Genomic DNA, 14,594 nt, shown 5'->3' on the forward strand with positions numbered 1-14,594 from the left:
TACAGCAGTGGTTGCATTTCATTGCTTCACATTTAAAGAGACTCTGAAGCGAGAATAAATCTCGCTTCAGAGCTCAAAGTTAGCAGGGGCACGTGTGCCCCTGCTAAACCGCCGCTATCGCGCCGCTAAACGGGGGTCCCTTCACCCCCAAACCCCCCACTGCAACACTTGGTCACAGACTTGGTCGCTCCTGGAGGCAGGGTTAACCGCCGCAGCCCTGCCTCCAGTCGCGTCTATCAGCGGCGTATCGCCGCCTCTCCCCCGCCCCTCTCAGTGAAGGAAGACTGAGAGGGGCGAGGGAGAGGCGGAGATACGCGATGACAGACGCGCGTGGGGCAGGGCTGCGGCGGTTAGCCCTGCCCCAACCAGGAAGCGCTCCTCCGCTGCACCGAGGGGGTTTGGGGGATCAGGGACCCCCGTTAAGCCGCGGGATAGCGGCGGTTTAGCAGGGGCACACATGCCCCTGCTATTTATGAGGTCTGAAGCGAGATTTATTCTCGCTTCAGACTCTCTTTAATCTGCATAAATGTGCATAAAATTAACCCAACATTTGCATCAACTTGGAATTATCTCCATCACATGAACCTCACTGGAATAGACTAGATAAGATTACTACTGTGGTAGGCTTTAAAGAGACACTGAAGCGAAAAAAATATATATGATATAATGAATTGGTTGTGTACTATGAATAATTACTAGAAGATTAGCAGCCAAGAAAATATTCTCATATTTTTATTTTCAGGTATATAGTGTTTTTCTAACATTGCTTCATTCTCTAATATGTGCAGATTACACAACACTCAGCATTCAAAATGATTCTTTCAGAGCAGTCTGTGAACTAATGACCTCTCCTCTGCCAGAGGAAAAGTAAAAAATTAACTAACAGTTGAGATAATAAAAGTCAGAAAACAGCCCTCTCCACGACTTTGAAAAGTCATAGAGCTTAATGGCTTTTTTGTATAGAGATAACAACTGGAGTTTCTTAACTCTTCCTGTACTGGAAACAATTAGACTGATGTATCTGATCTTAATGTTTTATTTCTTAGCTGTACTACACATACAAATCATAATATCATAATTTTTTTTCGCTTCAGTGTCTCTTTAAGCCTCATCTACACGGTACAATTTTCCATCAGATCTGATCTATTTTGCGTTCGAATTTGCAATAGATTGTGGGTACTTATCAATGCAAAATCTATTGCAAAATTGATCTGAAACAATTTGGATGTCTATACACGATGCATTTTCTTTTTAGATCTATCTAATAGATCCGTCTATCTAATGGAAAGTTGTACTGCGTAGATGAGGCTTTAGATTGCAAACTGCTCTGAAGGACTGAAACTTTTTCAGCCAAGGGCTGGGTCAACACACTTCAGACCGCGGGGGGGGGGGGGGGGGGGGGGGGGCATACATAAAATGATGTTGAGAAACATTGCGTTGAACCTAGATATTGATTTCCCCCAGTCATGCCCGGAGGAGAACTCCCAGCAGCAGCCATTCAGTCATGCGGCGCTTAACGAACGTCTTTGTGCACCAGACAGTGAAGCATGACAACCTGCTGTCCAGCTGGACAGCATGGTCACCTGTTGCAGAATTGGATTGGAAGCCAGCAAATTACTACTACAGTATGTGGATGGGTAATGCCAGCACTGCTATTCTATATGCGAGCAGCCGATAGTTACAGGTGCAGTGGGCCCCATCTATAAGTTATACACTTTGTGTTTGAGGGGCCAGTAAAAAAGCCTTGCCGGGCCGCACTCGGTTAGTTTGAGGACCACTGCTGTAGAGTGCTGGGGAAGTTATTAGTGCTCTATAAATACATAATAATAATAATAATAATACAAATAATAATACGTTTCTGAGTTAGTGCATTTACAGTATACATGGCGAACATCAATCATTTCTTAATCTCTTTTCACTTTGCAAGGTATTGATTTGTTTCCCCTTTTCGCTAAAGTTCCTCCACCAACAAGCAACAAAATACATACCTATTTTTGACAGTACTTTTCCACCTACTTTTTGGTACTTTTTCAATTGCAGAGTGCTGAAAATATATTTTAAAGGGAACCTTAAAGAGAGTCTGAAGCGAGAATAAATCTCGCTTCAGACCTCATAGATAGCAGGGGCATGTGTGCCCCTGCTAAACCGCCACTATCCCGCGGCTTAACGGGGGTCCCTGATCCCCCAAATCCCCTCCGTAATGCGGGGGAGCGCTTCCTGGTTGGGGCAGGGCTAACCGCCGCAGCCCTGCCCCACGCGCGTCTGTCAGCGCGTATCTCCGCCTCTCCCCCGCCCCTCTCAGTCTTCCTTCACTGAGAGGGGCGGGGGAGAGGCGGCGATGCGCCGCTGACAGACGCGACTGTAGGCAGGGCTGCAGCCGTTAGCCCTGCCTCCAGGAACGACCAAGTCTGCGACCAAGTGTCGCAGTGGGGGGTTTGGGGATGAAGGGACCCCCGTTTAGCGGCGCTATTGCGGCGGTTTAGCAGGGGCACACGTGCCCCTGCTAACTATGAGCTCTGAAGCGAGATTTATTCTCGCTTCAGAGTCTCTTTAACTCTGACAAAAAAAATAAGTTTCACTTACCTGGGGCATCTACCAGCCCCAGGTAAGTGAAACTTATTTTTTTTGGGCCAGAGTTGAGGTTCCCTTTAAACAGAAGTTGAAAAAATTATCTCCTATGAGAAAAGTTAGGAGAAAATGTGAATTGGATCAGGGCAAATTCCTCTCACAGGACCAAATTTCATATACAGTATGTTTTAGAATTTCAGAATATTATTACACTTGGCCAACAAAAGACTGATACTGTTGTGTGCTCAATTTAGAGCACACATCATATATGAACTCCTGTCCAGTATGAGAAGGAAGGGCAATGTGGTCCCAAGTACTCTCAAAGATATTCTGCGTCATTTTAACAAATGTTTTATTTTGTCCTAGGGAGAGAAACCTGAGATCTTCCATAAACTTGCTCCTCCTGCGAGGGGCGGACCCCGATCTGTGCGCTACTCCCATGCACCCCCTGTTCTTTGCAGTGAAAGCGGCGGATGTGGAAACTGTGCAGTTACTGCTGGAGTGCGGGGCGCACACTGACATCCGCCTGGATACTCAGGTAACCCTATCAGCCTGTCGTTCCTCCATGATGCCGCCTTCAGAAGGCACCACTCATCTTACAGAACTAACATGATTAGCTGTGCTTTCCTATAATTAGTAAAATGTTAAACAGTAGGTAGGGAGTGATCAAGCCTCAGCTTAATTACTGGTAGACTTGCTTTGCAATTTCCTCTTCTAATTACACTGTGTAGATTTACCTGCCAGCTCCGCATATTCTTAATCAATGCTTGTCATACTGGACAGAAAAATGACTGTGTCTGTTCATTAGTCAGTGAGTATAAATTGCCTTCCTCTTGATAATGCGTTTCATTAATTCATTTAGAGATTCACACTTCGTAATTTTATCCTACCGTTAAAGAAAACCTGTCATACCTACAGTTTAAGACGCATTTTTTTTACATGCACTTCATAGAAAATTATTTATTGATTATGCATAAATACATTGTTTTTGCGAAATAAAATACTTCATGCACTAATTCATAGATCATCAACTCTTCCTCTGTGACCAACCGCTGCCTGAAACACTCCTTTTTTTTCTTGGCACAATGGCATGCAGAGGGGATAAGTCAGCTAAAACCATTGTCCCGTTGGCTGATAAGTTATCATGGCTTTGGGCACTTCGCATCTAGACCTTGTTTCCCCCTTATGGACCAGAGCAGTTTTGACCTTTTAGCTATGTCCCTATTTAATCAGCAATAACTTTATCCCTACTTATGACACCTAAATGAAATATATATTACAGTATATGCATATTTCCCTATTTCCCAGATGCCTTTGAATCACAAATAAATTATTTTTGAAATACAAATTTCAATTTTTGATTTTTTTTTTTCATGAAAACATCAGCAAGAAACTGGTGTATGTGTGATTTGCTGTCTCATATAAATAATTGTAATACAATCCTTATGATTTCTTTTCGCTGCCCTGTCCCTAGTTATCCATATGTAAAATAAAATCAAGCTATTGGCATTCTGGTGATGAGGATGACTTCTTTGTAGTGAATGAGTTATTGGGAAATTTGAGCAATTAACTGTGGGGGGAGGAGGCGGCAGGGGTTGTTTTTAGAACCCCTAGCTTAAAATAACCTTATAGAAAATACACTACGTTTATGGCTGCATATTATGCATCCTTATGCACATGCCTGCTGCATGCCTTCTCTGTAACGAGACTCCAGGAACCACTACAGCAAGTTCAATTCCAGTTGGAAATTCCAGGTAGTGGTATTGCCCATGTCAAGCCTCAGCCATCATAATAATGCAGAGGCAAAATTATGGCCACATGAGGTGGGGTGTCATATAATAAATAATAATAATAATATAGTTGGACCTGGCTGCTTGACAGGAACGCAATGGAGGTCTCAAGAGCCTTGCTTTAAAGATAGCAAGCAATGTCTCCCTTTGGATCTGTCATTTCTGAAAAGGAACTACTGTTTTTACTTTCCAAAATGTGTTCGAATGATTGATAATGCAGACAATATATTCCCCTTCTCTGCTATCTTCTGGTTACTGCCTTCTCTTAAATCTACATATTTTTACCACTAATTACATGAAAATGGTGTGATGATGTATGGTACAGTGTTTTTTTTCCATATGGTACAGTGTTTTTATATTTTAAATCTAGTGCGTTTATATTTGAAAATAAGAACACAATAATCCTAATTATAGAGACCGGGGTTTACTGCGACAGTAATAAAGTATAATAGATTTATCACATTTATATAAGATCATATTTCAGTTTTATTGCACACTCCATTTTTTTACAAATTCTGCTGAACAGTAAAGTACATCTTATACATAAATACTGTCTGCCTCTGTAGACTATCTCACTTTCTCCTCCTGACGCACGTTTCACAGCCTCAGCGCAGCTTCCTCAGAGGCTTAACTGAGCCTCAGCATATTGGCAGAGCTGATAATTTGCAGTGTGAGTTTAGAACGGTGAGATTAAAAAATAGAATTTTTTTTTTTTTTTTGTAATTGTTTATACTGTTTTTTTTAATCACATTCACATTTTAATGAACTGCACTGTGCAATGTGAACAAGCTATGACCGTAGTGCTCTGTGGGTGATTGCTGGTAATAATACACAGTAATTTGTCTGACACTTGAAATAATTCATCAGTATTTAGTGAGCCCAAGCTGAAGCTTGGGAATAAGAAAAGAAAAGCTTCTGGATCCTATAGAGGCTTCCATGGTCTTCCTCGCTCCTGTCGTTGTCCGCTGGGACCCTCCGGGAAGATCTGGGCCGCTCTCCTCTTCAAGCATGAGTGTGGCTGTGCTGCACCCGTGTAAGCACGCCTGCACAGTAATGCAGAGCTGCTTTTGACTAACTGTGCCGGCGCAGTAACAGAGCGGCTCCAAGCAGATTTTCGACAAGCCCTTGTTGGAAATCTTTGGGGGGTCCAAGCTCGGTGATAGGCCAGAGGACGCCACGGGAAGCCTTAGGTAAGTGCTTCCTTTTTGCAAAGCAAATCTGACAGCAGGCTATGCTGGGAGGAAAATTTGCTGTCTGTTTCAGCTGTTTTGAGCAAACCACTGGAAACCGTGAATAGAGAATAGAAATTCCCTTGGAATTCCCCCTATAACAGTGCGGCCACCATGACTTTAATCACCCACAAGTGGCCACAACAACATGTGATGTGTAGAGTTGGCTCCTGCATTGGAGGGAGGGAAGGTAAGTGGTTTGGTCTCCCCACAGCCCTGAGCCTCCCTGGTTTTTGGGGCTGCTCCTCGAATAGATACACCTCCGGACATGATAGATTATTCATCTAAACATATCTGAATGCTGATTGTAAAATAAAATCACACCTATATTCAGTGGTGTAGCTAAGTAGCTATGGGCCCCGGTGCAAGTTTTACATGCCCCCCCCCCCCCAAGCACTCTATATATAACAATTGATACAGCGCCCCAAATCCTGCCAAGGAGATGCAAGAAGGGGATGGTGAACAGTGTGTTAATGATAACTACTATTTAAAGCATCTATAGAAGTGATTATTACCAGCACAGGACCAATAGAGAGCTAATACTGTGATAGAGGGTGGACCCCTCGGAGCCCCTCTGGCCCAAGGGCCCCGATGCAGTTGCTACCTCTGCACCGCCTATTGCAACGCCACTGCCTATATTGTATGGTGCAAACCCGAAGCGAAAATAAACTTAATGAATTGTATGTGTAGTACAGTTAACATTAGTAGCAAAGAAAATAGTCTCATATTGTTTTCCAGTACAGAATGAGTTAAGAAACGTCAGTTGTTATCCTATGCAAAAGAGTTTCTCTGAGGTCTTCAACCCAACTTGGGTTGAAGATAGTCATGTTTTCTCAAACACATAAACAGCCAAGAAACAGTGAGAGACAGATTGGGATAAGGTTTTACAGCACGAAAGTTTAAAGGGTCATTAGCTCTGCTCTGTTTTATAGTTTAAAATACAGAGTGTATTTTGTAAACTACAAATGTGACAGAATTATGCAATGTTATAAAAAATAGCTATATAACTGAAAATAAAAATGATACTCTTTTCTTTGCTACTAATGTTGTATCTACTAATGTTCTATCCCTTATCCGTACTACACATACAATTCATTATATCATGTTTTTTTTTTTCGTTTCAGGTTTGCTATAAAACAAATATAAAACTAGATTAGACGTGCATCTTACAGTTTCCCGAAGTTCAGTAGTAAAAATTGTTTCCTTCACTATTGGGTTTTCTGTATGGTACTGTTATCTTGCTTCAGATATGTCAGATTCTCTTTAAATCCCTAATTCCCATTGGAGTCGGGAGTAAATGGGCTGCGGACCAAATGCATTTCAGTAGATGATAAACTAATGCGTTCTCAGCAAGCCTTCATTGCTTGGTGAGCGGTAATGTGACAACATGCTTTATTTCACAGTATGGCTCCATCACTCCTCTCCACATAGCGGCGGCCCTGCCAGTAGCTGAAGGGATCCGGATCACAGAGATTCTGCTGTGCGCTGCCTCAGATCCCAGTGCCAGCGCCGAGGATGAGGACTTTGTGTACCATCCTGACAGGGTACAGTATATCAGCAGTATTTATCTTCTCACCGACATCTAATTAGTGTGCAGGAGATAAATATAGAATACAGATAGGCTCACATAGAGGTGACACAGCTAAGCCAGCGCCTGGATAATGTAGTGCCTTTGTTCCTGGAACATCTCTAGCCATGGTTGGTCCTCATCAGTGATCACGGATGAAAGTCTCTTGAGCACACTCGCTTGACAGTGGATAAACCAGCTATTTGTTTTGCATACACAGCCATAATAATATAACTTTTTTATAACCTCCCTCAGTGCAGATTTGTAGATGTTGTCCTGCTGGGAACTGCTGTCAGAGTCGGCCAGCCTGATAGTTACGGCCCTTTTTGTTTTTCTGTTTTCCTTTTTTCTAAATGAGTGTTCCCATTGTGTATGATGTATACCACTATTGGTAACACATTCTTATAATACTGTGTTTCCCTGAAAATAAGACAGTGTCTTATATTAATTTTTGCTCCAAATGTTGTGCTAGGCGTACGAGAGGAATCGGCGCGGCAGACGTGGGCGCAGGATACAGCCGGTATATGGCTGATCCTGCTGCTGCACAAGTACCGGCCGTGTTACATACTATTCCCCCTCCAGGCCGCCATGGATAGTGGGGAATGATATAATTCGGCTTCCAGCAATTGCTGGAAGCTAAATTATTGTGTTTTAAAAGTAACTTCAGCTCTGTCTTCTGACGGCGCCGAAGTGACTCCCCGTGCGCCCAAGTCTCCTGCGCGGGATTCACTGTGTTCGTGTGCTAGGGCTTATTTTCAGTGGATGTCTAATATTTCTATGAACACACACGTTGCTGTGCTTTGTGTCCTCCTGTCTTCCCCACTGTGCCACCTCTTGCTCTGCTGGATCCACCTCTTGTGTGCCCCTGTGTCTCTGTTATCCTTATACCTTTAGTATCCCCCTCTGTACCTGTGTCCTCCTCTATCACCTAAACGCCTGTGTCCCATGTAACCCTATATCCTCCTGGTGTTCCTGCATCCTCCTCTTACCCCTAGCTCCATGTCACACCATCCCCTGTGTCCTGCAATGTCCCCTAATCCTTTTCTTCCCCCCAGCTCCATGCTGCAGTGTCCCCAATCTTTAGCCTATGGAGAAGAAGTACGGCAACTTGTGTTTCTACTGGAGCCAATGATCTTGTAGGCAGGACCATGGCTCTGTTATTGGACCGATCACTGCACTTGCTGAGTAGCAGTGCCAGCGAGTGCAATGATTAACCCAATGATGGAGCTTTGGCTCAAGTGGAAACACAAGTTATCATACTGTTTTCCCTTACTGCAGCTAGGGCTTACTTTCGGGGTAGGGCTTATATTTCGAACATGCACGAAATTCCTGCTAGGGCTTACTTTCAGGGGATGTCTTAATTTCAGGGAAAGAGGTTAACTCTCCAAAAATCATATTTAAAGTTTAACTTTAAACTCCAGCCCAGTTTTCATGTTAATAATGAACTGCAGTTAAAATGACATAATGAATTAAATTGCTTTTTTTTAAATATTTATTTATAAATTATTTAGTCAGCGTTTGCGTACTGTAAAATCTTTCCTTACCCTGATTTATATTCTGAAATGTATCACAAGTGGCAACATATTTTGTCCTGGCAGGTGATCTCTGTAGAATGTTAGTTTACTGGGAGTGCCGAAGCCTGTACAAAGTATACCTGGTCTTTCAGAATGCTCGCATATCTAAATAGCCTAGGCTAAGCATTACTGGGAGGGCGGGACTTCATACCAATATACAACTATATATAGCTGTAGGAAGTGTTTCTGATGCTGAAACCAGGAAAATGACTGTAAAAGGGGGTATCTTGAATAATTTACTGCATTCTTCATTGAGTGCACAGGAAGTGAGAATCTCTACAACTGAAAAGTAGACAACAATAAAATCTGCCAAAATTTCCCTTTTTCTCATTATGCAAAATTGTAATACATGTTTTCCTGGACTTGGGCTTTAAAAATTAATTTAAGGCATACAGATTATATTGAGCTCCAGCAGAAATTGAAAGCAGTCATTTCAGCATCTACATACACTTTATGTATCACATCAAACAAGAAGTCCCCCTCCAGTTCAGTCACTGAAGTCTGGATAACGAAAGTCTGGAAATGGGAAATCTTTCAATGTGTGTGACTAAATCTGATATCCATGGGGCTTATTTCTGCACAGTGTCATTCAAATTCTAGCTTCATCAGCTTTAGAACTGAGTAGAGATCTATTCTGATTACTCTGATTATTAGAACAGACAGAAAGGCCTCATTCCTTTACCAGCTTACACTTGCTTCCCACCTGCTGCTAATTCACATGTGGCCAGCGGGAGCGGACAGCGTAGTGTCCCTTCAGATTGTCCGCTGTGATTCAGCTGAAGCCGAGGGCAGATGCATTACTCCCATAAGCTATTTATAAATATATATATATATATATATATATATATATATATATATATATATATATATATAGCCATTCACTGTCAGTTTTGCCATGTGCGGAGAACGGACAAAAAATGTGGTTTCTCAGCTCAACACAGCCTTAGCCAGAACTGTTTGTAATAATGTGTTTGGCCTTGCTAACATACATAGATAAAACAGAACCCAATAAAATGAGCACTGTTGGTGTTTGGGGTTTATATTATAATTATAGCTATCTACCTATAGTCTCTGTACCTGCAGTACTGACTTATTAGAGTGTTTACTGGAGTGTATAGGTCATGCAGTATGTTATACCCACAGGGGGAGAGCCCTGGAGCAGTTCTGGGATTTCCCATGAAAGGCTGCCTTGACTCAAACTTACTTCTGTATAACTATTGTGAGAAAAGTCCAAATGTCCCAGAAGAAGGAGGTCGAACACCCCTACATGTGGCATGTGAGAGAGAAGACAACCACAAGGTAAATGAGAATTGTAGACTATATGTAAACCAGTACTTAAAGATAGCAACATCTAATAGCTATCAGGAATTAGCATGTATATACAGTGGGATGCGAAAGTTTGGGCAACCTTGTTAATCATCATGATTTTCCTGTAAAAATCGTTGGTTGTTATGAAAAAAATGTTAGTTAAATATATCACATAGGAGACACACACAGCGATATTTGAGAAGTGAAATGAAGTTTATTGGATTTACAGAAAGTGCGCAATAATTGTTTGAACAAAATTAGGTAGGTGCATAAATTTGGGAACTGTTGTCATTTTATTTATTCCAAAACCTTTAGAACTAATTATTCAAACTCAAATAGGCTTGGTAAGCTCAGTGACCCCTGACCTACATACACAGGTGAATCCAATTATGATAAAAGTATTTACGGGGGTCGATTGTAAGTTTCCCTCCTCTTTTAATTTCCTTTTAAGAGTAGCAACATGGGGGTCTCAAAACAACTCAAATGACCTGAAGACAAAGATTGTTCACCATCATGGTTTAGGGGAAGGATACAGAAAGATGTCTCAGAGATTTCAGCTATCTGTTTCCCCAGTTAGGAACATATTGAGGAAATGGAAGACCACAGGCTCATATAGTTACATAGTTATTTGGTTTGAAAAAAGACACACGTCCATCAAGTTAAGGGTCGAAGTGGCAGACTAAGAAAAATCCCGAATTGACAGAAGCGACGAATGGTGAGAACAGTCAGTCAACCCACAGACCAGCACCAAAGACCTACAACATCATTTTACTGCAGATGGAGTCACTGTGCATCGTTCAACGATTTGGCGCCTTTTACACAAGAAGATGTTGTATGTGAGAGTGATGCAGAGGAAGCCTTTTCTCTGCCCACAGCCACAGCACAAATAGAGCCACTTGAGGTATGCTAAAGCACATTTGGACAAGACAGCTTCATTTTGGAGTAAGGTGTTGTGGACTGATGGAACTAAAGTTGAGTTTCAAGAAAAACACCTGCTACTTACAATAAAATATAGTTGTGGTTCCATCATGCTTTGGGGTTGTGTGGCCAGTGCAGGCACTGGGAATCTTGTCAAAGTTGAGGGACGCATGTATTCCACTCAGTATAAGCAGATTCTGGAGACCGATATCCAGGAATCAGTGACAAAGTTGAAGCTGTGCCAGGGCTGGATCTCTCAACAAGACATTGACCCTAAACACTGCTCAAAATACACTAAGGCATTCATTCAGAGGAACAAGTACATGGAATGGCCATCTCAGTCCCCAGACCTAAATATAATTGAAAATCTGTGGTGGTAGCTAGTGTAACCTCAGTATTAAGTAACTAGTGGTGCCCCCAACTGAAGGGAGATCCGGTCAGAGGAATGCAGAGAGCTGGGTGAGTAACTGCTCATTTACGCTCTGCATAGGGAGGGAGGCACTAGGGTAGGGGATTGAGCCACCTTTCCATCATCAGGCGCATGTAGGCACGTGCCTATAGTGCCTTAAGGTAAATCTGGCACTGATATAAGGTCTAAAACCATATTCAGGACAGACCAATCCTTCAAGAAGCTGATGAAGCATGTAGTCCGGTTTGATGTAATGAACATATATTCTATTGATTAGGCAACAACACAAGTTTATTTCGTGGAAGATGGCTTGCCCATATGCAATTAACTTTTTCTCCTGAGTTTTCTCCTAGGAGATAATTTCTCATCTTCTATTTAAATTAACTTTTCAGCAATTGAAAAAGTACTAAAAAGTAGTTAAAAAAATGCTATCAATATTATTTTCTTGCTTGCTGGTGGTTTAAAAAGCATTTTATTGACAATTTTGAAAATATCACCTAGGAGAAAAATGAGGAGAAAAAGTCTAATGCATATGGGCCATGGAGTCTTAAAGTGGTCATACATCAGGCGACTTGGCGGCCGATCGACCATCCGTTTCCATGATTATAATCGAAGTGGCTGAAAATCGGTGCTGCCAAGAGCATGTCCAATTTCGGGCTGACGATTTTGGATTGGACATGCTGCATAACCTCGGGCCAACATGCTCGATCGGGTGCATGGCGGTAATGGTGTGCGATATTGAGACCAGCGATGAACATGAAGGAACCTCCAGCGCTGTTTCCCCAAGTGTAAAATGTGCCCCCCGGTGCCCATGCATGAATACTTTACCTGTCGGTGTCTGCCGCTGTCTGGGGGGTGGGCACATTTCTCAGTAGGGGGGACAGCGCTGGGGCAATGCGGCAGCGTCACTGGGTCAATTCCTGAAAGATTTCATGCTGATGGTGGCCAACAGATCTCTCTGCGATCAGATTAGATCAGAGAGCGATCTTTCTCTTGTTCGTTCGGCCGCCAAAATTGCTAGAGGCTTTGTTCACATCTAAAATCACAATCGCTGAGGCCAGCATTTTGCGATTTTGTGAGTGATTTTTTTTTCCCCTCCCGGCGCTTACCTTCGCGCTACGATTTTTTTTTTTTGAAGAGCAATTTGTTTTTTCACTTCCTTCCTGACGCAAGTCAGGAAGTGAACTCTTTGCCCCGGAAAAGAATAAATACAATGTATTTATTCTTAAAAGCGCGAACGCAATCGCCGTATAAAGCGATTTTGTGAGCGTTTTTCCTATACCTTCTATTGTAACAAAAAACGGCCTAAAAATGGTATAGGCAGCGCTTTGCTAAGCAGAAAGCAGATGAAACCCGCTGATATCAACTGCCCCATAAGGATTCATTGCACAAACGATTTTAGGGCGTTTTTTAAAACCTGCGGCGCTAAAAAAAATGCAAAATGCCCTAGGTGTGAACAAGTCCTTACAAATAATGGGACAGAGTTATCAAACCAATAACAACAGGTTTTTTCTTCCTAATTTCTACCTATTTAATCGCAATTGGAAGAAAGTAGTAATCTGCCTGTGTTCTGAGAGTACATTCACTGTACTCACTGAGTGACTTGAAATGCTGACAATAATATAAGCTACGGTATATTGTTTTACTAATATATTATTCTTATTTGTGCAGTTTGCCAAGAATATAGTTTCCTTACTTTTGGCCCATCATGCCAAGCTCAATACTCTATGGAGTGGTCACTCCCCTCTGTCACTGGCCATCGCTAGTGGAAATGATTCGGTGAGATAACTATATTTTTAGTTTCTTATAAAAATGTCAAACCCTTATTTGTTTTAACAAAAAGTGCTTGAGGAGATGTCAGCAAGGTGCCGCACTTGCTCTTTATAAAGGGCCTATAGTTAGTGCGTGTGTGCGCATACAGTGTGTGTAGCCAAGTCAGTCATAGGTGTCTCCATAGACACTCTGAGAGGAATGAATTTCTAAGCTGTTGGTGCAGGCACTGTACTCTTTTAAGCTATGTGCAGAAAGTAGACTAGTGATGCCTGAAACAATTGTTAATGATTGCGGAGGTCTGGAAAACCTAGGATCTTCCACTAAGTGGAAAAAAGCACAGGAGAGTCCAGGAGCCCCTTATGATGTAGTATGTTATGCAAATGGTATAAATTAGATCAATAAAGATGTTACATACAAACCTGGGTTATGGAACAGCAACCACGGTGTTTATAAGCTTTGGGAGTGATGGGTCCAATCACACTGTATGGATTTATGTATCTGAACGGGTTTGGTTGCTCTCCAGAAAAGTGCAGTACTGGTCAACAAAAGTTATGGACCGTTAGTGGCCTGAACCAATAACCACCCCCATATGGGGTTGTAACGCAAAATCGGGATGGAAGGAGGCGCCCCAAAATATAAAACACTTGAAGAGTACCGAAAGGGAAAATGACAGAGTAGGATTAAACATGTACGTTTCTTGACATCTTTAGGGCACAGGTGATGCCCCCCTCCTCAGCAGTGCGGTGGTGGCCATGTTTCTGAAGACTGCCGAAGCTCTTCGGAAACCTCTGCCTGCGCCACCAATTAGGACATGGCTGCTGAGCTGGATGCAGGCCACAGCCTCCCAGCCTTGGCAGGCAGTTTGAAAGGAAATTGCCCGGGCCCAAACCCAAGTGGAAGCGGAGTGATCATCTGCCTGAAGGGCTGATACCCGGACATATCAATTTTTAACCCTGCAAACTCCCCCATCCTCCATCATTTAGGGCTGGAGTACACCTAGAGCGCTTCTGAGTGCTTTTCAAAACGCTACCGCTTTGAAAAGCACTTGGCTAATGTATCTGAATAGGATGGATCACAGCAGAGCGGTGTGATTTTTTTTTCCCAAACGCAAACACGGGTCCTGCAGCATTTCTGAGGCAATTCAGCCTCAATGTTAAGTATAGGAAAGTGGAAAATTGCTCTAAAAAGCGCTAAAACAAAGTGATCTTCCAAGTGATTTTTTTTTTTTTTTTTTTTTTTTTTACAAAAGCTGTGCACTTCCAGCTCTACTGTACAAAAAAAAATGGTGCACAAAAAACGTTCCAAAAATCGCTAGGCATAACTAGAAAATCGCTAGCCACATGCCTATAATCGCTTAGAAAACTTCTAAAAACGCTGAGCGATTACACTACCCCTTTTAGGTGTGCACTGAGCCAAAGACAGATCCTGTCATGACAGGCTCTGTCACTTTCGCCTCAA

The 14,594-nt window shown here is 42.4% G+C and overlaps 1 protein-coding gene across 1 annotated transcript in view; it reads left to right on the forward strand.

Annotated features, from left to right (window-relative positions):
- Positions 1 to 14,594, forward strand: part of ANKMY1 (ankyrin repeat and MYND domain containing 1) — a 75,394-nt gene that overhangs the window by 27,297 nt on the left and 33,503 nt on the right. The window contains exons 8-11 of the mRNA XM_068280721.1: positions 2,935 to 3,106; positions 6,991 to 7,131; positions 9,872 to 10,027; positions 13,035 to 13,142. Of these exons, the coding sequence (XP_068136822.1) occupies positions 2,935 to 3,106; positions 6,991 to 7,131; positions 9,872 to 10,027; positions 13,035 to 13,142 (577 nt within the window). The remainder of the gene's footprint in view (positions 1 to 2,934; positions 3,107 to 6,990; positions 7,132 to 9,871; positions 10,028 to 13,034; positions 13,143 to 14,594) is intronic.

The sequence above is a fragment of the Hyperolius riggenbachi genome, chromosome 4 (assembly GCF_040937935.1).
Source record: "Hyperolius riggenbachi isolate aHypRig1 chromosome 4, aHypRig1.pri, whole genome shotgun sequence".
NCBI lineage: Eukaryota > Metazoa > Chordata > Amphibia > Anura > Hyperoliidae > Hyperolius > Hyperolius riggenbachi.